Source organism: Myxocyprinus asiaticus, chromosome 30, assembly GCF_019703515.2.
Source record: "Myxocyprinus asiaticus isolate MX2 ecotype Aquarium Trade chromosome 30, UBuf_Myxa_2, whole genome shotgun sequence".
Lineage (NCBI taxonomy): Eukaryota > Metazoa > Chordata > Actinopteri > Cypriniformes > Catostomidae > Myxocyprinus > Myxocyprinus asiaticus.
The window spans coordinates 19,009,499-19,034,877 of record NC_059373.1 but is presented as its reverse complement, the minus strand read 5'-3'; the positions used below and the strand labels follow the sequence as shown (position 1 = coordinate 19,034,877).

Sequence of the window (25,379 nt, the reverse complement as noted above, 5' to 3'; positions counted from 1 at the left end):
GATGAAGAAACGTCACCTTCAGCTCAACCTTGCCAAGACAGAACTCCTCGTGATCCCAGCCAACCAGTCTGTTGACCACAATCTCACTATTCATTTTGGTTCAATTACATTAACGGCAAAAGGAAACACCTGGGAGTGGTGGTGGATTACCGCTTAACTTCACTGCCAAGATCTCATGAACCGTTTGGTCTTGCAGGTTCGTCAGACCTTTCCTGTCTGAATATGCTACACAGCTCCTGGTTCAGGCTCTGGTCATTTCAAGACTGGACTACTGCAGTGCCCTATTGGCCGGCCTCTCAGTTAAGCCACTGCAGATGATTCAGAATAGGGCTGCATAAGGATTTGGTCGATTTATAGTACTGAATGCACGATTCTATACTCTCATGAAACTTTAAACAAAGCCTGAATCATGGAAAGTTATGTTTGATTTTTGTATTATTTTTATTATTATTACTACTTTCAGGACATATGCAAAACAGTTACTTTCCTTTACTTGTAAAACTTAACAAAAAGTACTGCTCGTTAAAGAGAAAAAAGATCCCTCGGTGATGGAGTGGGACTAAAAATCAGCCCAGCAGAGGGTAATGGTGACACCAGAATAAAAATATTTATAATTCTGCCCAGCTGAAAAAAAACCACATTTATGTTAGGTGCATATGCTTGTACACCGTCACTGATTACATACAGTGCATCCGGAAAGTATTCACAGTGCTTCACTTTTTCCACATTTTGTTATGTTACAGCCTTATTCCAAAATGGATTAAACTCATTATTTTCCTCAAAATTCTACAAACAATACCCCATAATGACAACGTGAAAGAAGTTTGTTTGAAATCTTTGCAAATTTATTAAAAATAAAAAACAGAAAAAAAAAGAAAAGTAAAGAAAAGAAAAAAAATCATATGTACATAAGTATTCACAGCCTTTGCTCAGTACTTTGTTTAAGCACCTTTGGCACGAATTACAGCCTCAAGTCTTTTGGAGTATGATGCTACAAGCTTGGCACACCTATTTTTGGGCAGTTTCTCCCATTCTTCTTTGCAGGACCTCTCAAGCTCCATCAGGTTGGATGGGGAGCGTCGGTGCACAGCCATTTTCAGATCTCTCCAGAGATGTTCAATCGGGTTCAAGTCTGGGCTCTGGCTGGGCCACTCAAGGACATTCACAGAGTTGTCCCGGAGCCACTCCTTTGTTATCTTGGCTGTGTGCTTAGGGTTGTTGTCCTGTTGGAAGATGAACCTTCGCCCCAGTCTGAGGTCCAGAACACTCTGGAGCAGGTTTTCATCAAGGATGTCTCTGTACATTGCTGCATTCATCTTTCCCTCAATCCTGACTAGTCTCCCAGTTCCTGCTGCTGAAAAACATCCCCACAGCATGATGCTGCCACCACCATGCTTCACTGTAGGGATGGTATTGGCCAGGTGATGAGCGGTGCCTGGTTTCCTCCAGGCATGATGCTTGCCATTCAGGCCAAAGAGTTCAATATTTGTTTCTCATTGTCTGAGAGTCCTTCAGGTGCCTTTTGGCAAACTCCAGGCGGGCTGTCATGTGCCTTTTACTGAGGAGTGGCTTCTGTCTGGCCACTCTACCATACAGGCCTGATTGGTGGAGTGCTGCAGAGATGGTTGTTCTTCTGGAAGGTTCTCCTCTCTCCACAGAGAAATGTTGGAGCTCTGTCAGAGTGACCATCAGGTTCTTGGTCACCTCCCTGACTAAGGCCCTTCTCCCCCGATTGCTCAGTTTGGCCGGGCGGCCAGCTCTAGGAAGAGTCCTGGTGGTTCCAAACTTCTTCCATTTACGGATGGAGGCCACTGTGCTCATTGGGACCTTCAATGCTGCAGAAATTTTACTGTACCCTTCCCCAGATCTGTGCCTCTATACAATCCTGCCTCGGAGGTCTACAGACAATTCCTTGGACTTCATGGCTTGGTTTGTGCTCTGACATGCACTGTTAACTGTGGGACCTTATATAGACAGGTGTGTGCCTTTCCAAATCATGTCCAATCAACTGAATTTACCAAAGGTGGACTCCAATCAAGTTGTAGAAACATCTCAAGGATGATCAGTGGAAACAGGATGCACCTGAGCTCAATTTTGAGTGTCATGGCAAAGGCTGTGAATACTTATGTACATGTGATTTTTTTCGTTTTTTATTTTTAATAAATTTGCAAAGATGTCAAACAAACTTCTTTCATGTTGTCATTATGGGGTATTGTTTGTAGAATTTTGAGGAAAATAATGAATTTAATCCATTTTGGAATAAGGCTGTAACATAACAAAATGTGGAAAAAGTGAAGTGCTGTGAATAATTTCTGGATGCACTGTACATGTTAAGTATTTTAAATTAATATTGTAGGTTTTAAAATAGTATTGTATTGTCACTGATTACATGTATCTAAATTAATCTTTTCAAAAATATGTGTAGGCGTATTCTTATCCAGTAAAATAATGTTTGCCATAGTTTGCCATTTACTAGTAATATCAGAAATTACATTTGGCATTATCAGGTGGACTATCAAATATCAGGACCCTTAGCATTATTATACAATATATTCAGCATTATATACAGTTTAATATAGTACAATCATCTGTAAACACATTGCAGTGTCCCTCTCGCACTGAAAAGTCTCATCGTTTCTCATTGTATTACAAGCGCTTACATGATGAAGAGAAATAATCAAAAATACTTTAAAAACCGGCACACTTGGACCTCTAAGACATCCATAAGCTGCACAATTGAACACATTGAAACTGAAGTCAAGGTATGATGTTGCATGATTACTAACCACAAGGCACAGTTTAATCAAAATGATTGCACTCCCTTTCTTCATTGCGATTGGTTTGATTGACGTGGACGTGAGTGCTTGTTTGCTCAGTGAAGTTTAAATTAGGGATGCACCGATACCACATTTCTCTTCCGATCCGATTCCGATATCGGAAATCTCAGTATTGGCCGATACCGATCCGATACCAGTGTTATTTTTTTGCATAATCAGCTTAGAATATCTTTACATTATTGTGTGGAATTAACTGGGTGTACTCTTTAATATGTAAAGAAACACAAACCTCTAACTACACATTATTTCAATATAAATGTATCGCTTATTAAGAAAAACTTTATTGTTAACTAGTATACTGGATAATGTGGCACCAAAATTAACAGTAATTCCAGTATAAGTCATCTGTAGAAAGGAAGCCGTTTTTTATTTTTATTTTTTGCAAAAAAAATTCAACTTGTATCTGGATTTTGTTCAATTTAGTTGTATGATATCAGCTCAATTTTCATTCACACAGTTATTTTTTGGAACCCATACAACTTAAATATTATTATCATTTGTAAACAAATGATAATAATAATAATAATAATAATAATAATAATATATTATAATAGTAATAGACTTTGGCCTTTAGGACAGCCAATTGAACAGCACCCTCTTCAATTCCCTCCTCCAGGTCTATGTCCCAACTCACTCTCTGCGGCCAAATGAACCTGGTGGTACCACAGCAAAGAGACACAAATTCTATTTCACTATCAGTCACTATCATCCTCTGTGGTCGAATGAGCTTCCAACCTCCACACGATCTAATCATACCATCACAGCATTCAAAAACCAAGTTCTGTTCCGCAAGCACTTAACCAATCCACACTAAATGCACTTACTACTTAGCAATAAAAAAAAATACAAATCCTTGTCTGTCCCTTTCTTCTGCACTAGCATCTACTGTATACTGCTCCAGACACTTTGAGAACTTGGCAGTGCAATACTACAGATTGTTGTTGAGTTTTTGTATGACAAATTGCTTATATTCCTCATTTTTAAGTCGCTTTGGATAAAAGGTTATAATTTGGTTAAAATAAGGCCCCTCTGACACATTTGTGTATATAGTTGTCACTGAATTCTGAATTTAGTTAAAAGTCACATCATGCTTTATCATCGTTTTCATAATAGATCGTTGCTGTCACTTTTGAGTACTCGTGTTCATCCCTACTTTGACCAAACAGGGTTGGTAAATGATTATCACACTAGCCTCTTGGTGACACAAGTAATGTTTAAGTGTTATGGCTATACTTTCCAAACAGTGTAATAGGTGAATATTTTAGCCTAATTTTTTATTTGCGGTTTCAATGAACTACATTTAACACTTCTGGCAAGGTGTATGGTCCAACAAGAGAGCTAAGAAAAAAAAAAGAAAAAAAAAAACAGGAATCAATCAAACAAAACCAGGACACAGACATATAGAGCAAAAAAAAGCAAAAGAGAGAAAGAGAGATCTCCCCATCCCCCTGCTCTCATTCCCTGATCTATTTTGACAGTCTCCATTTCTTCATACAGTCCTTCTCTCTGTCTCTCTCTCAAATTAATCTTCATCTCTCGTCACACCTATTCCTTGACCTTAACAGCGATGAGGAAGATGATGTCTCATGACATATGAAAAACAAACACCTGTAAAGTTTTGAATGAGGACTTTATAAAAATCCATTCCATAAGAAATAATAATCAGGATCTATGATTACACAAATATTTAATTCTGGAATGATAAGCACAACTAAACACAGGAAAATACCCTATTAGTGCCTATTTGAAGGAAAATCACTTCACAAGTTTTCTGCCCTGTATTGACACATGTTTAGTGCAAGATGAGTCATAAATATTTACGGTGCCTTTTCCTGGAAAATAAATATTGCAAATTATTACGGCATGTATCCACTAAAAAGGAATTTTGTCAATGTTTAGGAGTACACTGGCATATAAATTACTTCAAAGCAAACTACGCATGGACTGAAAGACAAAAAAAAAAAAAAACTCATTTTGATTTGAGTCTTTATTGGCATTAGACTTCATGCTTTGAGAGCATGAAGTCAAATCATGTTTCAATGATGAGGATGTTCTCAGGTCTTAGGATTTTAAAGAGACCTTATTCTGCATGATTCATTCATGCCTCCAATCGGGACCTTTTTTAACTTCCCCCAAATGAGAGTTCAGCTTTGAGACCAAGTGTCTGCCGTTATTTTAGAGCTCATTACAGCTTCATTTTAAAACAAGCCCCAGGAGACCAGCACAAAAAGAAGAAGAAAAAACTCACTGGCATTATTATGCAGGTCAACAAGTTGTTGGTGCACCCAACAACTGTTCTACTTCACATTTTCCTTTTTTAGTGCTACAAATTTACAAAATGTTTAGCCAAATTGAGAACATTCTAAATTCTCTAATTTTACTATATGCTCCATGTTTAACTATAATGCACAGCTTTTTCAATACAATATCCATCATGGGTCTGATGGATGGATTCTCCTATCAAAGAAAGTCCCTTAGGAATGTCCTCAGCTTGTGAAGTAATTCGCATTTTTAAATGTTAGTTCGCCAACACGCTTATTTAAAGCAACTTACACTCCACTTTTTAGAGAAACGGGCCCCATGGAACAGCCTTGGGTAACACGGGTTGAACAACAGACCAAACTCTGTAGCACAATTAAAGATTGCAATAGCCACCTCAACAGTGGAATACAACCTAACAAGAGAATGTGTAAGCTTTACAGAATAAACCAAAACACAGTACAGCAACAGAGAAGAGTGAGTGAGTGAGTGAGTGAGTGAAAGCAGAGATGGGATGAGACAAGAACAGCAATATCTGAGCAACTGACCCTAGGCACTGGGACAAATCATCAGGGTCTTGTGCTGGAGCCGTTGGCTGACTGAAGAACTAGGCCAACATGACGAAAGCAAAAACCCAAAACCACTCTCACACAGGCCTCTGTCAAAGCAGAGCAGAATTGCGTTCAAGTTCTCAAAGTTGATTTGGAAACAATAATTGTAAAGTTGGTTGCTTGACCATTTTTGATTTTCCTAATTTATTTTTGAATGATTACCTCTATGTATTGGTATTGCAAAACCACAACAGCCATCTTTGTGTCATGGCACATGACAAATTGTGGTTATACAGCTGTTTACGGAAACCTCAATATCTCGGCTCAGCATGGTCCTAGATGCTTGGAACAAAAACTGATCTCTAGAGCACATTACAAGGTACATGTACATATATAAACATTTTGTACATTCTTGTTCTTTAGACTTAGAACTTATGTCCAAATTTAATGCTCAAAATTGCTCAACGTTCCAGTTTTAGGGTCAATTTATAATGGGAATGGTTCGAGTCTCAGTCTTAATTCTTTTTTAGGGGGTACCTAGGTAAGTATAGTGTGCATTCAGAACATTTCAGGTTTGAGACTTCTCTTTTTTTTTTTATGGGGGTGAGAGAGTGCAATTTCTTTAAATTCCCCTCACTTTCGGGTTGAATATCTCTGGTGAGGGACCAGATAGGAACCTGAAATTTTCACCGAAATAAGTCCTTTATAGTAGCATTCCGTTTGAGATTCCACTGGTTACAGAGCTAGGGTTAGTAGAAATCTGAGGAAAAACCTACTTTATTCATGCATTTTGAGAAATGAACAGATGTAATATAAGCATAACAAATAATAAATATGAACAGTATTTTACAGTAATTATGTTTATGATTGACATACAATAGCTTGTGCTTGTCAATGTTACTACTTTGGATATTGGCAACAGTGAAGCATGATCTATCACAGGGTTTTTCAAAAAGTTAATAAACAAAAGCATTTAATTTTAAGTAACCTTAATGAACTCTATGTGGAGTTTAAAAACCAGAACCCAGAGTTAAAGATAGGGAGATCAACATTTTGTGAACTGAGGCCAAAATGGCGTATGCTGGCAGGAGCATCTGGAACTCACACTGTCTGTGTCTGCAAACAACATCAGAACATCAAGCTGGCTTGATGGTTGAGTCAGCAAAGCTAAAAGTGGACTACAAGGACCAGCTGGAACTTCTAGTCTGTGACATAAACAGTTATGACTGCATGCTCAACACGTGTGACCAGTGTCCAGGTATAGAGGCCTTACTGCAGATGCTTGAAGAGTCAGACAAGAATTACACACTCCCTGATAAAATCACCTTTAAGGAGTGGATTATGACTGACAGAGCTGATATAATCACTGTCGTTATCCCTAGGGATGAATTCTCTGATTCTCTGGCTGAGAAACTCAATGCTTTAAAGACACACCATTGGTTGAGGACATCAGCGTGGAAAACTGTGATGTTTTTATAAAATTCTTCCACCCACCAAGGACATTATTCAAAATGTCTACTGAGGACAAAGTGTGGGTTCCCATGAACAAAGTTCTCAGAAAACTGACACCTGCCGAACTGATTACCGTCACCATATGCTACAACTTCTAATAAAACATGTACATGTAAAATACTGTTTATTTTTGTTATGCTTATATTACATCTACTCATTTCTTAAAATGCATGAATAAAGTAGGCTTTTCCCCAGATTTCTACTAGCCCTAGCTCTGTAACCAGTGGTATCTCAAACAAAAATTTTTTTACAGCGGAATACTACTATAGAGGACTTCGTTTTATGGAAATTTCAGGTCCCCCACCAGAGATATTCAACCCGAAAGTGAGGGGAATTTTAAAAAATTGCACTCTCACCCCCCTAAAAAAAATAAAAGAGAAGTCTCAAACCTGAAATATTCCGATTGTAGGGCTGAAACGATTAGTAGACATTATCGACAACGTTGACAATAAAAAAATTGTTGACAAAATGTTCTGTTGTCGAATAGTCGTTTGATCTCATTTAACATAACATAACTCTAATGATGATGCATGAAAGCAGCACTGCAGCTCGTGCCTGACTGAGGAGAGGAAGAATTACACAGCTCACAGTCCAGATGCACTCCAAACTTTCTGCACCCAGCTAAGGCACACTCTGTCGCGGGGACACTCATACCTTGAGCGCACACGCTTGCTGCAGCTAGATTATAACGTGATGGCTAGCGACTTGAATCATAATATATGTCACTGTGCATTTATGAAGAAAATTGGCAATACGCAGCTTTATTAATAAGAGAGAGTTTGTTTTTTAAAGATGGATTGAAGTGAACAGAAATGTGAGAGAGGTAGTCTCCACCCCATTATACACTGCAAAAAAATATGTTTTTGATTTGTTTTTGTTTTGGCTTGTTTTCCAATATAAATATCTAAAACTCCTTTAAAACAACAAACATTTTCTTTAGCAACTATAATAATTATAATTTTTATAATTTTCTTTATTTATCACACATTATACATTTGCACATATACAGTGAAATTCTTCTTTTTCACATATCCCAGCTAGGCTGGGGTTAGAATGCAGGGTCAGCCATGATACGGCGCCCCTGGAGCAGATAGGGTCAAGGGCCTTGCTCAAGGGCCCAACAGTGGCATCTTGGCAGTGCTGGGGCTTGAACCCCTGACCTTCTGATCAGTAACCCAGAGCCTTAACCGCTGAGCTACCACTGCCCAACTATACTGCAGAGGAAAAAATTGTTATCTGAGAATGTTGAATATGCATCTAAAAATGTTGTGCATTCACCTGAGCAGCAGCATATAATATATTTAGACTTGCTTTTAGAGAATAGATCTTGAATATACACTGGTGGCCAAACGTTTGGGATAATGTAGAGATTTTGCTCTTATGGAAAGTAATTGGTACTTTTATTCACCAAAGTGGCATTCAACTGATCACAATGTATAGTCAGGATATTAATAACGTGAAAAACTTTTATTACAACTTAAAAAAAAAAGTTCAGAACTACTTCAAAGAGTTCTCATCAAAACATCCTCCATGTGCAGCAATGACAGCTTTGCAGATCCTTGGCATTCTAGCTGTCAGTTTGTCCAGATACTCCGGTGACATTTCACCCCACGCTTCCCGTAGCACTTGCCATAGATGTGGCTGTCTTGTCGGGCACTTCTCACGCACCTTACAGTCTAGCTGATCCCACAAAAGCTCAATGGGGTTAAGATCCATAACACTCTTTTCCAATTATCTGTTGTCCAATGTCTGTGTTTCTTTGCCCACTCTAACCTTTTCTTTTTGTTTTTCTGTTTCAAAAGTGGCTTTTTCTTTGCAATTCTTCCCATAAGGCCTGCACCCCTGAGTCTTCTCTTTACTGTTGTACATGAAACTGGTGTTTAGCAGGTAGAATTCAATGAAGCTGTCAGCTGAGGACATGTGAGGCGTATATTTCTCAAACTAGAAACTCTGATGTACTTATCCTCTTGTTTAGTTGTACATCTGGGCCTTCCACATCTCTTTCTGTCCTTGTTAGAGCCAGTTGTACTTTGTCTTTGAAGACTGTAGTGTACACCTTTGTATGAAATCTTCATTTTGTGGCAATTTCAAGCATTGTATAGCCTTCATTCCTCAAAACAATGATTGACTGATGAGTTTCTAGAGAAAGCTGTTTTTTTTGCCATTTTTTACCTAATATTGACCTTACGACATGCCAGTCTATTGCATACTGTGGCAACTCAAAAATGTTACGTTTCATTTAACAAACAAAATGGCTTTCAACTGTGTCTGATATAATGGCAAGTGATTTTCTAGTACCAAATTAGCAATTTAGCATGATTACTCAAGATAAGGTGTTGGAGTGATGGCTGCTGGAAATGGGGCCTGTATAGATTTTATCAAAAATTACTTTATTCAAATAGTGATGGTGCTGTTTTTTACATCAGTAATATCCTGACTATACTTTGTGATCAGTTGAATGCTACTTTGGTGAATTAAAGTACCAATTTCCTTCCGAAACTGCAAAATCTGTACATTATTCTAAACTTTTGGCTGCCAGTGTATGTATATTTTGTCTTTACTGCACTCGCAGAAGTATAACCAAGTGAGAAAAAAACACTTCTATACAAAATTCACTTATATTTAAGATACATTCTCTTAAAGCAAGTCTAAATATCTTATATGTTGCTTCTCAGTAAATGTATCTTGTTTTAAGGATTTTTAGACCATTTTAAATGGAAAACAAGACAAAAACACTTTATAAAAATAGGAATTTTGCAGTGAATTTCTTTACTGAATTAAACTTAATAAGTATTTTCCCTTTAATTCAGTGAATGTCATTTAGAAGTATTTTTAAAAGATGATTTTGTGCTTTTTATTGTTAGTAAGCACATTTAATACATCCTTTTATGTCGGGGCACAAGCTGAATAATCGGTTAAGAGCTAATGATTAATTGTTGCAATAATAGCCGAATAGTTGAATAATCGTTCTAATAATCATTAGATTAATCAATTATCAAAATAATCGTTAGTTGCAGGCGTATCTGCATGCACACTATACTTACCTAGGTACCCCCTAAAAAATTAAGACCGTGACTCGAACCCTTCCCATTATAAATTGACCCTAATAGTGCAAAATGTTTATACATGTACCTTTTAATGTGGTCTAGAGATTGGTTTCTGTTCCAAAGAGCTAGGACCATCCTGAACCGTGATATTGAGGTTTCCGTAAACCGCTGTATAACCAAAATCAGTGTTGTATGCAGGTATGCTCACACACACACGCACTGGAACCAATTATCTAACGTTATTACCAGCGGCTCTGACAACATAACTATTTTCAGCTATTGAAGAGCAAGATCAACACAGGTAACCACATCTGCTTCATTTCTTTGATGGCTCACAGTGCTTGACATTAACGCTTGTCTGGGACAAGTGGATTTTTGAAGTTGCAAGTGAAAGAGAATTTTACTTGCCCGACTGGACAAGCAGACTGATTAAAATGTCAATAACAAAAAAATAACCAGCAATATTTGTGATAGCCTTGCCCTGTGTAACTTAATAGAAAGTTCATATTCTTTTTCTGCTGTTGAACGTAATCCAGAGCACGTAATTTTATCAAGTAACAGCTGCGACCTGTTTGATTGACAGGCAGCGTATGTGTGTGTGCTGAACGTGTGCTTATTCCGAAAATGCTCGCGCTAATGCACAACTGAATGGTCAAATACATTTCAAAATTCATGTCTTGTTGAGGTATTCATGTAAACACAGAGAGTGATGTCTAAAGTGAACGTAAACAGCGGGGAAAAAAGCAGATTTGTATTCAAAAGTATAAATGTAAGCTAATAGACCTGCTGCCGTCTAGTGTAGTGTGTTATTGTAATAATCAAACAACCATAACAAGAATACCACTCAATGCTCTTGACTGAGTAACTTTAGTAGCTTTAAAAATTATAAATTATAATCATACAGTAAAGACCAGTAGTAGTTTTATGTTGCATTTCATTCTGAATGTTTACTTGAATACTTGATGGCCTACTGCTGTTAAAAACTTTTAAAGCTATTAAAAAGCACTGAATTTTCTTAATTTGTATTTTTTGTTCTATTGTTTTTAATCAAATGCTATTCATTGCTGTTTTTTGTTATTTTATTACTGACTGTTTACTAGTCTTGAATAATTACTTGAAACAATTCTTCCATACTTAACATATTAGTTAGTGTTATTATTTGTTGTGGTATTAAAGTTGGTATTGAGAAACGTCAAATTTCACTACCGACTACTGAAATTTTGGTATTGTGATAACGTATAGTCTTTATTGTACATGGCAGATCTTGCAGCAATAACATGATGAAAAAGTAGATCTCATTCCAATGAAGTGTGAGCACACCTGCTGTAAATAATGGCGATGGAGGCTTTTCTTTATTTGACTACCATATGTAACAAAATAATTATCATATGACAATAGCCTCCTCCCCTACCCAGTGCAGTTTACATTTCGGTTGCAGAGAATTGAGTTGATTGCATAGGTACACTATTAGGTTGGGCATCGGTCATAATTTTAGAAAAATATACAACATAAAGTTTGACATGTTACTTGAGCATGTAACCTAAATGTCCTTTTTTCTCTCCAGACAAGTAAATGACCAATTTGCTTGTCTGGAGGACAATCACGTCAATGCTCAAAGTGCACCTATTATGGTTTTTAAACGTGCCTAATTTTGTTTTAATGGTCTCATACAATAGATTTACATGCATCCAAGGTCAAAAAACACTTTAATTTGCTCATAATTTAAATTGCAGCATTACGTTTTTTTCCCCAGTGTCAAAAACGACTCCTTCAATGATCCGTTCTAAAGGATTTATTCTAAACTCCTCCTTTCAGAGAGCCTACTCTGCTCTGATTGGTCAGATGTCCCAGTCTGTTGTGATTGGTATATTGCTTACAGCATGTCAGAAAGGAAACGCCCACTACCATATCCGAGTTTCAGCTCCGTCTGAAAAAATGTGTTTTACCTTACCAATTTGAGCACGAGTCCGACAATGATGCATTGGAAGATAAACCCGAACTGCCATCGTGATGAGAACAGGACATTTCTCAGTGGTAAGTTTATATGTAGTTTGACAATAACGTGAGTTAGCCGGTTAGCAGAGGCTAACAGCTAACAGGCTAACAGCATGCACTGGCTGGATCAAAGTGCACCAGAATGATGCATTAAACTTTAAAATGTAAAAACAATTTTTACGGGGGCCCATGCCCCCGGACACCCCCTAGAGGGTCCGAGGTCCACCCACCACAGTCTCACAAACTCCTGTGGGAAACACTACAAAATTTGATGTGTGCTATGACACAAAGATAGCTGTCCTGGTTAAACCAAGTAAAATAAAAATTAAAAAACTGGTGGTTTTGCAATACTAATCACTCCAAAAAAAAAAAATAGGAAAATTAAAAATGGTCAAGCAACCTGTATTGGACCACTTGAGATGGACTGACCCAGGATGAAGAAAGAGTGAATGCAAATTTTAGACAAAGAAAGGATGTGACAAACCCCAAAACACTCTAACAAATGCTTATGTCAAAGCAGAGAAGGAATGCATTCCTAAGTTCACATAGAACCAGTAAGAACTAAATTCCTACACCATTAAACAGTTCACCAGGGTGAAAAGAAAAAGAGTGAAGCCAAATTTTAGGCAAAGAAAGGTTATGAAAATGTATGAAAACCTTTTTATGAATGGGATATCAGTCTTATAGATCCAGCAAACATTCATGTTAAGGCATTCAAGCCACCCTTGCAGTGGATTGTTCTCCTCCAAAATGAAAGCCTTGTTTTTTACTTTTCCATCAGACCAGACCTTCTGAGCAAAATCCACCTCAGGAAGCATTAACATCAGGTAAGAGTAGATGACATCGACCTGGGCCTCAAAACGTTTGATTGTCTTTGATGGTACAAGGCAATGCCCCTATGTATTGTCATTGAAGAACTAGGCCACGTGTCAAGGGGATTTTTAAACAGAAATAGGAACATTGAACATTGAACAGAAATAGGAACAAAAGAACATTGCCTTTTAAGGGCCCTTAACACACAAACATTTCTTAACCACAATTATTTTCAAAAAGGGAAGTTGGACTTCTGCACTATTGTACTGTAAATACCAACGCTCTCCCTTTGTGGATGATTCACCATTAAAGGGATTGATACTGTCATACCTCACAACAGCCATGTGCCTATGTCAATGGTCAAACAATACTGTCTGACCACAAAAAAAATTGGGACAAATACTAATTTGTGCAAACTAATATGATGTGAAATCTTACACATATCGCGGCAGTTCCGAGGGAAAATCTCCACTGTGTGGCGCTAAAAGTGAGGTAAATTTTCTTCCAAACAGATAAGGGTTTTGCTCTACCAACAAAACCTAAATCCCTACCCAAAACCTTAAACTAATTGATAAGTGTTGTAAAAGCAAATGTGACATGAAAAACATAATAGCTGAAGCAATGCTCACGTGTTGACAAGCATACTTTTCGGGACTCATCCCCCACTCCGTTGTATTGCAAGTTCAACACTCTCAGTTGAGCTACAGCGCAATTTGATTGCGTTTGAAAAAGCCTGTAAATGTAGTTCGTTATGTAATGCAAATATTAAAATATATCGCCTTACATGTCATTTGCTACAGTAAATGTATTGTGATGTCATAAGACAGCATTGTGTGGGGAACAGGACAATTTCATGTTTATGAACTAATCTGCCCTTCTAATCATGATTTGTGTGAAAGGAAATAAAATCATTGTTGTTTTAGTGCCTTTAGTGTTCATTTCATCAGGAAAGTGCCGTGATGTATACAACGAGCCACGCAAAAATGATTTTGCAGAAATGTATGTAATGTGGTTCTAATAGACCAGGTTAAAACAAATCTGTAATAAAATATATGGCTTGACCAAAGCCAGTTTAGTACCCATTTGGTTTGAGAAAGTTGAGGCAGAGTTTTACATAAAGGCGAAGATTAGTAGGGGTTAAACAAGTATCAGAATATCCATACTTATTACTTGCCTACTATATACTGTACTAGTATGCCAAAAACAGCATGCCAATGGAGTTGTATGTCCGAATCCTCAGTATTCATAAAACAGTAAGCAAGAAATACCTGGATGACCTATTTACAGTGAGTTTCTGAAGTGTGGCTGAACATTTTAAGATCGCATTATGCCTCCGGAGCTGAGAAGTCACGTTCAAACCACTGGATATAAAAGAACAGCGGTGAATCACGAGTCAGACAGCTCTCCTCAACTGTAAGTGGTATATATACCAAGAAAGTTGTTCCTAGTGTTTAAATGGTGCATGTTTAACAAAAAAAACAAAGTGGATTATTTCTGAGGTTGTTGTTCTTGTGTCATATATTTAGGTCACAGGTCAATACCCACGTCCCCAGATGATGTATGTCCGAAATCTATTCATACTACTCAAACACATACCTAAAGTACATGCTGTTTTACCAGATGATAAATGCACCCTTCTTCAAATACAGTACATACTGTGACAGTATGCAGTGTCGGACGTATGGATATTTGGATAATACACGGCTCAAAATAATTTCTATGTTCCTATGATTCAATTTGATGGTTACAATCTTAAGAGACCCCATCAGCTTGGCGATTTCTTCCAAACAGAACTAATGCCAAGCAACTATTGACTATTTTTGTAATCGAGTAATCTAGCAATTATTCTGAAAATTAATCAAGTAATCGGAAAAGTTATTAAATAACTCAGATTGCATAATGTTGTCGAGGTGAAGTCACGTTTGGCTAAAATGCAGTCATCAACCTAGGTTTTGATGAACTGTTTGATTGAAAAAGATTGTGCAAACAATATCTAAAACCAACAGACATCCAAAGCAGATCTATAATTAAAATATATATATATATATATAGTTCAAGCTGACAGACATTGGTTACTCCAGGTGTGTCTAATTTTTTTTTTTTATGCAAGTGCTACTTTTACATTAACTAGTTCAACACAATCTACGCATTTCAGTTTAGAACTCAAATATGGGAAATCAGGCCATTGAAAAAATATTTTATCTTTTTGCAAACAATGTCTGCCCATCAATCTTGTTTATTAAGGATGAGATTCATGGTTACACTATTTTATGGAGATATAAAAACCATTTTATTTTGCTGGGTTTTTTTTAACTATCTCTTAAACGCAACATGGAATACAATACAATATTTACAGTAATTATGTCATGTTTTCACTTTCTTGCATTGAGCTGCAGCAATTGCGGGTATTGTTGTGCTTTTGGTAAATACTGCCCAATCACAAAAGCAGGAGACGCGCATCCGTGTGGCTTTAACGGCAAGCTCATGTTGAGCTTTGACTGAAAGAATACAGAGCTGTGGCTTTATTCAATAATTAATATCAATGGGGCCTGGGTAGCTCAGCGAGTAAAGACGCTAACTACCACCCCTGGAGTTGCAAGTTCAAATCCAGGGCGTGCTGAGTGACTCCAGCCAGGTCTCCTAAGCAACCAAATTGGCCCGGTTGCTAGGGAGGGTAGTCACATAGGGTAACCTCCTCGTGGTCGCTATAATGTGGTTCTCGCTCTCGGTGGGGCGTGTGGTGAGTTGTGCATGGATGCCGCAGAGAATAGCGTGAAGCCTCCGCACACGCAAAGTTTCCACGGAAACGTGCTCAACAAGCCACGTGATAAGATGCGATAAGATAGGATTGACTGTCTTAGACGCGGAGGCAACTGAGATTCGTCCTCCGCCACCCAGATTGAGGCGAGTCACTATGCCACCACGAGGACTTAAGAGCGCATTGGGAATTAGGCATTCCAAATTGGGGAGAAAAGCAATTAATACCAATAATAATTTAATCAAGTCTGACGGATTAATTTTTCGTTTCATTATTTTATATTCCTTCTTTAAAGCAAACGATTGTGTAAATAAATAGGTTAAGAGTGCATTACAAATTATTTTTTTGCTGAGTTCAGTGATTCACGTGTGGCAGCAAAGGCCTCAACCTTCCTCCTGCATCTGGATGCGCAGTACCGCAAATCACATGCAGTCTACCTAGTGAATTTACCATGCTGTGTCTGGCGGGTCTGTAAAAACTGGATGTCATCTTTTCAAGTGCTGTTGCATTGCTAAAGCAATGTTATGGTTTTTCAGGTTGACATATAACTATATTGTATTTCAAATCTAAAGTGAAGTGCTCTTACACATCTGACACCTCTTGTCATTATGTTTTCGGGCCCTCATCCATGGACTGCGTCACTTCCGCTTTATTTTCTATTTGTCGATTCTGCAATTTTGTAATTGAGGAATGTTTCTAATGGATTAATCGAATTAAATTGAGTAATCGTGACAACCCTAAATGGGACATATTCCTATACACACTGTTTTCCACAAATTGTTTGATTTCATTTCGTGCCTCATTTCGCGATTTCCCTCACTCGGACAGATTTTGCACCGCATTTTCTCTTAGGATGATCCTGCACTGGCCTCTGAGATTTACTGTCGGAAGCTGTCTTGGCATCGCTCTCTCTCTCCAGTTGAATAAGTAGGATGTTCTTGCTCTGTGCCAGAAGAAAGAGGGGGCAGTGAGTGCACCAGCCCCAACCCAACAAATGTAGGTCAATACGACCTTTCCCTACCACACATGGAGACGGAGACAGAGACAAGAGCTGAACAAGAAAACTGAAAAAGATGACACGAAGAGGGAGAGATAGGGCAGGATAAATCAAGAGAAGAAGAAAAGGAGAAAGAGTGAGTCTGGAGTGAACTGGCTGTGCGCAGTGACTACCCAGCTGATGTGGTAACAGTCAACGAAAGAAAATGTAACTCCCCAATGCTAACCACATGACGTTGTGTCAGAAAAATTCATCTAATGCTAGAGAGAGAAAAAGAGCCACTGCCAGCCTTAAATCATCACTGCTTCCAAAAACTACCAGGGGGCCTTTTAGCCAAGGACAAAAACACTATCAAAATCAACAGAAAAGCAATTTAGCACACTATAAGATGTCCAAAATCACTATCACTTTAATAAGAGTGAGATTTATAAAAACTAAAAGTACGGACAAAGAAAAGGGGTATTTTAAAAGAAAAAATTATGTATCTGAGTACATTAAAAAGTCAGGAACTCATCTATCTAGTTAAATTATAGGTAATCACAACTTCATTCAAACAGCAACAGAAGAATCAACAGACTAGAGCCTACATGAGAACATGCATGTCTTCAACATGGATGACAGCTAATCCATGTAAAATAATAATATTCTGGTAATATAATTAATATTAAATACTATGAATAATCATGTTTCAATAAAAGGTAAGCTACATCGACAGTATTTGTGGCATAATGTTGATTACCACAAAAAAAACATTTTAATCCACAAAACATTATGACTCGTCCCTCCTTTTCTTTAAAAAAAAGAAAAAAAAAGAAAAATGAAATAATGAGCAAAGATTGAGGTTACAGTGAGGCACTTACAATGGAAGTGAATGGGGACAATTTTGGGAGGGTTTAAAAGTCAGAAATGTGAAGGTTGAAATGCTATAAAAGCACTTACATTAATTCTTCTGTTAAAACTTGTGTTATTTCAGCTCTAAAGCTGTTTAAATATTTTTTTTTACTGTTGTTTTAGGGTTCACAGCATTATGTCTTCATGGCAATGAAGTTGTCAAATTGGCCATTTTACACAAAGTTTTTTTTACCCTAAAATCATGTTAACACATTAACATCTTGTGGCTATACTTTTGAAACAATGAGTAATTTTATGTTTAGTGATTGGCCACATTAACTATTGTATGTGCCTCACTGTAATCCAGATTTTTGCTCTTTTTTCAAAGGAGGTACAAGTTGAAAACTCATCGAGGAAGTCGCAATTTAGTCCCAAAAAATAACTACCCAAGAGACAAATCCTTTCAAACAACGAAAAACCAATGAACTTCAGTACTTACAATGAATATCATTTTGATCTGCTCAGATTCATAGTAAGATGATGATAATTAGCAAGGCAAACAAGTGACATGAAACATAGTGTATATCACTGATCAATTTTTTTGACTGCAGACTACAGGATTCATTTGCATGGCATGTAGACTGACGATAAACATGGGGTCAAGGTGTTTAGTGAGTAAAGGAGTAAGAAGGTGGGGTTAAAGAGAGAGACATGGCCTGTGAGCCTCTGCATGTTCAAACATGATGACAATGGAAAAAGATAGGGGTAACTTACTTCCGCAGGAAGAAAGAGCAAACAGCTATTGTATATTAAGAGGCTGCAAGAGTAAAGTAGGTTATAACATCTAGCAGTAACAAGCACACTGTCTAAACCAAAACCAAACTGAGGGGGTACTGAAACAACCAAAGATTTCCGGAATGAAAATAGCAAGTGGAAAGTGGCAAGATGGTGTCCTTCCAATTGTGGTTTCACTACCTAAAACAGAACAAAACCACTGTGTGTGTCACCCTGCAGGTGTAATCAGTGCCAGGAAGGCACTGTGATTTATTTATATGCAAGCTGGATAAACAATATGTGTAAGACTTGATATAATTACATGTTTTAGAACTACAAATAATAACAAATATATTAATGTATTAAGTGACTAGAGGCACAACATGACTAAATATTTCCTAAAAGCAATATATCAATATATCACTTTGATTGGAAGTGGTTGGATTTATGGAAAGTGCATGCAAGATCACTACATTAGCTTTAATGTCTCAATACCCCTAATGTATGTACTGACTTAAAATTTGATAACTAACTGGTTGTGATATTTCATAAGATGGTCCTAAATCCGAAGGTTGAGCAATCAATATCGGTGGAGTAGCTTTGCTAATTTAGCAACCAAATGCTACATAAGTAAATAAGGTTCCAGTTGCTGTTTCTTAACTAAATCTAACAATAGTAACTAAATCCCTAATAGTGTTTGTCACTATATTTCACACTAGTTGTGACTTTATGACAATAAGTATTATGGTAAAAAACAAAACAAAAAAACACTATTTCACCAGCTTAATCTCTCAAACCATGCTAGCTAGTTAGCAGTGAGTTAAGAGAGTGCCACGCCAGGTCATTGTTTACATTGCTGACTCCCTACTCAGATCTGTCTGATCTTTCATATATCACTGACTGTCTTGCCAACTGTTAGCCTTGTCTTCGAAAACAACTGCTTTTTATGTTTAACCTATATGTAACAGATCATTAAAAGGGGACTGACAGCTCGAGCCTCTTCCATTTCTCATCACACGTATGGTTGCCTCTAATTCAAGATCATGAGAATAATAGTGACAGTAATTTACAATATTCTTAAGGGATTTTGTAGGTAAAATGTAAGCAGCTTTTAGTAAGAACTTAATTTAGTCGTTCATAAGGTGACCTGCCAGCACTCCGGCTAACATTTCATTTATAGCAACTAGCTCTTCATCAATAAAAAGATGGTGATCTCTGATATCTCTTACCTATCGTTTTAAGATGTAATTGGCTGGTAAAATATATGAGATGTGTATTGCAGTTGTCTGTCTCTGTTAATATCCTGCTGATATCTCTCATGAATGGCTCGCACGAGCTCGAGACAACCAACAAAAATGTCTCAAAAGTAACCAACGAGGCGGGTACAACCCTCATTTTCATCTAACGCAGGTTATCAGAGCAGTCATGGTTTTTGCACTTTATAAATTATATGGTATAAAAATGACTATAAATCTGCCGGGCGATCCAGCCTCCCCACAAACTCTAGGAGAGACAGCGCACGAACAATGTCCCATAGCCCCGCGGTGGCTCGCGAGCTTCGGGCTTACCAGATTTGAAGAACGTCGCTATATCGGCCGTGTCCTTCGCCGCTTCCTCGGCCCCTTCCCCCGAGCTCATGGCTGTGTTGGAAAACAGAAAAAAAAATAACAATATCCAAAATTAAAGTTCCTATTTATTTTCCCCACAGGTGGAACGATTTAAAAAAGGTGTCCGCCCCTGTGTCTGAGGAATGATCTGACACGGACGGAAAAGGGATCACTTCTGAGTGCTAGCGAACATCACTAAACCTCCATCTTGGATAACACAAATTAATAGCGCCGGCCGGCGGCTCTCCCAAGCGTAGCTGAGACAGAGGAGAGCAGTGAAGACAGCAGGGGGCGGGAGTTTGCTTTAGGAAGCCTCTTTCCAGTGACACTAAAGGGTTAGTTCAACCCAAAATGATAATTCTCTCATAATTTTCTCACCCTCATGCCATGCAGATGTGTATGACTTTCTTTCTTCTGCAGAACTTAAACAAAGATTTTTAGAAGAATATTTCAGCTCTATAGGTCCATACAATGTAAGTGAATTGTGACCAAAACTTTTAAATCTCCAAAAATCACATAAACGCAGCATAAAAGTAATTCATACACTTCCAGTGGTTTAATCCATATATTGTGAAGCGATCCAATCGGTTTTGGGTGAGAACAGACCAAAGTATTACCAGAGACTATTTATTTATGAAGAGGGGCCACTTCTATTAAAATGAATGGGAGAAATTGGAACGCCCAACCAAGGAGCTCTAGCGTCCAAAGGTCAACGAATGAAGAAAAAGAAGTCCCGCCTTACAGGTAAAAGAGCCTTTTAGATACAGACATCGCCTGTCAATCAACTCGCTAATGCGCATGCATATTAGCTATACAAGCCGGCATTTGCTTTTTAGCAGAATATGAGGTAAAGAAGCACAATTTATGATACCATGTTATCAGATTTTACTGCTGATTTGAAATATGTCATTTAAATGTAAGCTTGGCAACCAGTTTTTGAGATTTCGGTGTTCCCCCATTCAAGTAGATAGGAGCTGCACCTTCATGACTGGAAAAAGTCTCCCGGGAACGTTCCAAAGAATGTATAACTCCTTTTTCACTGTACATCTTGCCATTGCAGTCTTCAGGCAGATCATGATTTTAAGCTCGATTACACATCCTAGTTATTGACGCATGCGCAGAGCACTAGGTGGCACTAGGAAGTGTAATCGAGCTTGAAATCATGATCGCCAAGGAGACTGCTGATGTCAAGATTTATAGTATAATTACTAACTGCTATATTTACTAATTGCCTTTATTATTTTTGTTTGTTTTTTTATTGTATGGTTTTACATAAAGAAGTTAACATAGCACTCAAACTTAAAATAAATTATAATGTATATTAGACTAACAAAAAAAAAAAATCCCAATATTACACTATTGTTCACACATTTCCAAATAATATCTTGTCTTTCTTTTCCATTAAATAAAATCTCTATCAAATAAACTAATGTCACTGTAAAGAGAGGTAGAGCTGGAATTATCTTTTGGTGGAGTTATTGTATTGTTTTCGGTATTGTTTTTGTCACTCAGATACAATGGCGGGGGGTAAAAGTCAATAAAGCACACACTTTTTGAGTTACACTGACACTTAGTGGTTAACACAGTTTGTGCTTCAAATTAAATTATTTGATAGCATAGCATTTTAATAGTAATCTGTTTTATGGGAGACTTATGACCGTTCCCATTCGTCACTATTGCTGGGTTATGTTCATCGATCCAAATCCACCAAAACTTCTCAAAAAGTTGATCCCTCTACTTGCTGGACCCTTTTCACATATCCGGATTTGGAATGCGGAAGTAAAACGTACAGGAGAGACCACAGCAAATATAATATTTGCTTACCCGTTTGCTCCAACAACAAAAAATCCACTATTACGCTTTCATAGCTTTCCAAAGAGACAAAAATAGAGAGCGCTGGATTACAGTTGTCAGAAGAGAGAGAGAGACACATTTTCTGTCACTCCTTCAGCAGCTGCAAAGTTGCTTTCAAGGCAAGTCAGTCCGCTCGGCGGCCATCTTTGGAACGCTCTCGGACCAAAATCTCAAAATGGTTGGTTAAGATTACGATCAAAGAACATATTTAAAATCAGCAGTAAAATTTTACAACGGTAACATAAATTGTGCTTCTTTTGCATGAACCAGGTAAAAAAAAAAAATAATAAAAAAAAAATAATGTTTTTCAGACTGGTTCAGTTAATGCGCATGTGCGTTGTTCAGTTGCCTGACAGGTGACGTCTGTTTCTAAAAGGCCATTGGGTCTTTTACCTCTAAGGCGGGACTTTATACATCCGACGGGCGCTCCAATTTTTCTCATTTATTTTAAAAGAAGTGGTCCGTCTCTGCTAAACTGTCTCTTGGAGCTGGATTTGAAACCTCATCGCAGCTGTTGCTTTTATATATATATATATATATAGTGTGTGTGTGTGTGTGTGTGTGTGTGTGTGTGTTTTTACTTATTCCAGAGTAATATAATACAAAGTAGAATGTTTAGATTTACACTAAATAATTTTATATATATATATATATATATATATATAAGGCGGAAATCACCCACTGCCTTGCGTCAATAGTATTGTTCTAAACAGCGTGTGTTATTATGGATATTTTTCAGTTAAATATATGACGATTCATTATTAATTTTCTTATTTGAATATAGGCATTACATTTAGAAACCACATGTTCCCTAGCGAAGGTTCCCTTCACAATCCGCATTCATCCATCCACTAGGTGGTACTAATACTTTTTTGTAGACAATTTAGCAGAGACGGGCCACTTCTATTAAGATGAATGGGAGAAATTGGAACGCCCAACCAAGAAGCTCTAGCGCCCTATAAGAAAGCATTAAAAACTGAGTATTTGCGAGCTTTACAAGATATTTATTTAAATTTTCTTAAGGCACTTTTATGTATAGTTTTCTTTCATTCCTGGCTTTTTCTTTTCAGTTGTTTACTTATTTTTGTAATTGTTTCCTTTTCTATATATTTCTATATACTTATATTGTAAAATGCATATCTTATTGTATAATAATTATTGTTATATTTACACAATTGTAAATGTTACTGTTTACTAAATTAAAAAAAAATTAAAAGAAGAAGAAGAAGAAGAAGAAGCTCTAGTGCCCAACGGTTAACGAATGAAGAAAAGAAAGTCCCGCCTTACAAGTAAAAGAGCCAATCACCTTTTAGACATAGATATCGCTTGTCAATCAACTCGCTAATGCGCATGCGCGTTAGGTATACAAGCCGAGAATTTTTTTAGCGTAATTTGTGGTAAAGAAGCACCATTTATAATACCATTGTTGTCGTGTTTTAATGCTGATTTGAAATATATTCTTTGATAGTAATCTTAACCAGCAGTTTTTGAGATTCTGGTCTTTCTCCATTCAAGTAGACAGGAGCTGCACAATGACTGGAAATAGTCTACCGGGATAAAGTGTCCATTGAGCCATCAGTATTGACTGATCACAAAATGATTTACATTTGTATTAAATGGATTGATGTAAATGAATGTAAGGCCTCTAAAGCCTATTGGAACTTAATAATAGATTATTGGAAATTGATAGATTTAAACTTGAAATAAAAAAAAATAATAATACAAACGTGTTGGAATCAAGCAAACAAATTTGTATTGTCAGAATTGGGAGTTTATGAAATATAGGATTAGACTTAGAGCTATTACAAAAGGCAAAGAATTGGCAAGTTCTACTAAATCAAAAGAAGAAATTATTAAGAAAATGTGTAGTATTAAAGATGATTGTACTGACAGGAACTTACAAATATTAACCAATTTACAGGCTCAATTAGATGAATTGTATACAAGACAAAAGGAGCTTTTGTTAGATCAAGGCGACGTTGGTTAGAGGAAAGTGAAAGAAATTCTAGGTATTTTTTTTAATTTGGAGAAAAGGAATGGGGAAAACACATCTATTAAGAAGCTTAATATTAATGGTCAGGAAATACAAGATCCTATTATAATTTCAAAATATCATGCAAACTTTTATGGTGAACTTTATTCGAGCAAGGAATGCTCTGTAAATAAAATAGATGATTTTTTTGAAACCCTTAAAACATAATATTAATAACATCGATGAAGAGTTTAAAGCCATTTGTGATAAGGAAATATCCATTTTAGAAGTTAAAACAGCCATTTAAAAACTAAAATTAAACAAGTCTCCTGGTAATGATGGCCTAACCGCTGAATTTTTAAAAATATTTCTAGAAGATCTGGCTGAATTCCTTTTAATGGTCTTTAAAGAGTCCATTTATCAGGGTGTTTTGTCACCCTCAATGACTCAAGGCCTAATAAATTTAATTCCAAAACCAGACAAAGATCCATTGTTATTAGATAATTGGCGACCTATCACTTTAATTAATAATGATGGTAAAATTATTGCATCCATATTTGCAGAAAGGCTGAAAACAGGATTAGATTCTGTTATTGATGAGTCACAGTCAGGGTTTATAAAAGGAAGACACATCTGCAATAACATTCGGCTTATATAAGATCTTATAGATTATAGTGAAGTTATTAATGAAAATAGTTTTATCTTGTTTATCGATTTGTACAAGGCCTTCGACACTATTGAACATGACTTCATTTTTAAGACCCTTGAGTTTTTTTGGATTTGGGGACTATTTTCAAAAAGTAATTAAAACCCTGTATAATAAAATTAACAGCTCTTTAAAACTGGCTTATGGAACTTAGATTCCACATTAAAAGAGGAATTCAACAGGGCTGTCCAATTAGTCCATTATGGCTTTAGGATCTTGTAATGTCACAGCTATATCTAATATTCCTGTGAAAGAAGTTGTTAAATATCTTGGTATCAAGATATCTAAAAACAAGGAAATTAGAACTGAGCTGAACTTTTCTCCTGTCATTCAATCCTTTGAAAAAAAATTATTGACTGTTGCGAGACATCTCCCTAAATGGTTGTGTGTTGTTAGTTAAAGCTGAGGGCTTATCTAGATTGGTTTATACTGCACAAGTGCTGGATGTTCCACCTACACTCATTAAGCTGATAGACTCCAAGCTTTTTAAATTTATCTGGAAGAACAAACCACATTATATTAATAAAGAGATAATATGTAGGTCAAAATGTGGAGGAGGATTGAATGTTTTAGATTTTAAGACTTCCAATATGATATTTAAAGTAAAATGGTTGCAAAAGTATATGGTATATAATGCCAAGTCTTATATTTCAAAAAGTAGGTGGTATAGAGTTTTTATTGAAATGTGATTTTGCTATTAATAAGATTCCCATAAAACTTGCAAGTTTCCATAAATAAGTTTTAATTTTTTGGATGCTAATGCACAATCATAATTTCTCACCCCATAAATGCACAATTTGGAATAACAGATATATAAGGGTTAGAAACAAAACACTTTTTTGTTGAAAAAAAAAAAAAAAAAAAAA

At 36.8% G+C, this 25,379-nt stretch overlaps 1 protein-coding gene across 7 annotated transcripts in view; it reads right to left on the bottom strand.

The window, feature by feature from the left end:
* trioa (trio Rho guanine nucleotide exchange factor a) overlaps positions 1-21,929 on the bottom strand; it is a 183,684-nt gene extending 161,755 nt beyond the window's left edge. For 5 of the 7 annotated variants that reach the window (XM_051664228.1, XM_051664229.1, XM_051664230.1 and 2 more), the window contains exon 1: positions 21,806-21,929. In XM_051664228.1, coding sequence (XP_051520188.1) covers positions 21,806-21,914 — 109 coding nt within the window. In that variant the 5' untranslated portion in view covers positions 21,915-21,929. Of the gene's footprint in view, positions 1-19,942; positions 20,218-21,805 lie in introns of those variants that run through there. The other 2 variants (XM_051664232.1, XM_051664233.1) reach the window with 2 other exon arrangements.
* Between the last annotated feature and the right edge of the window lie 3,450 nt (positions 21,930-25,379).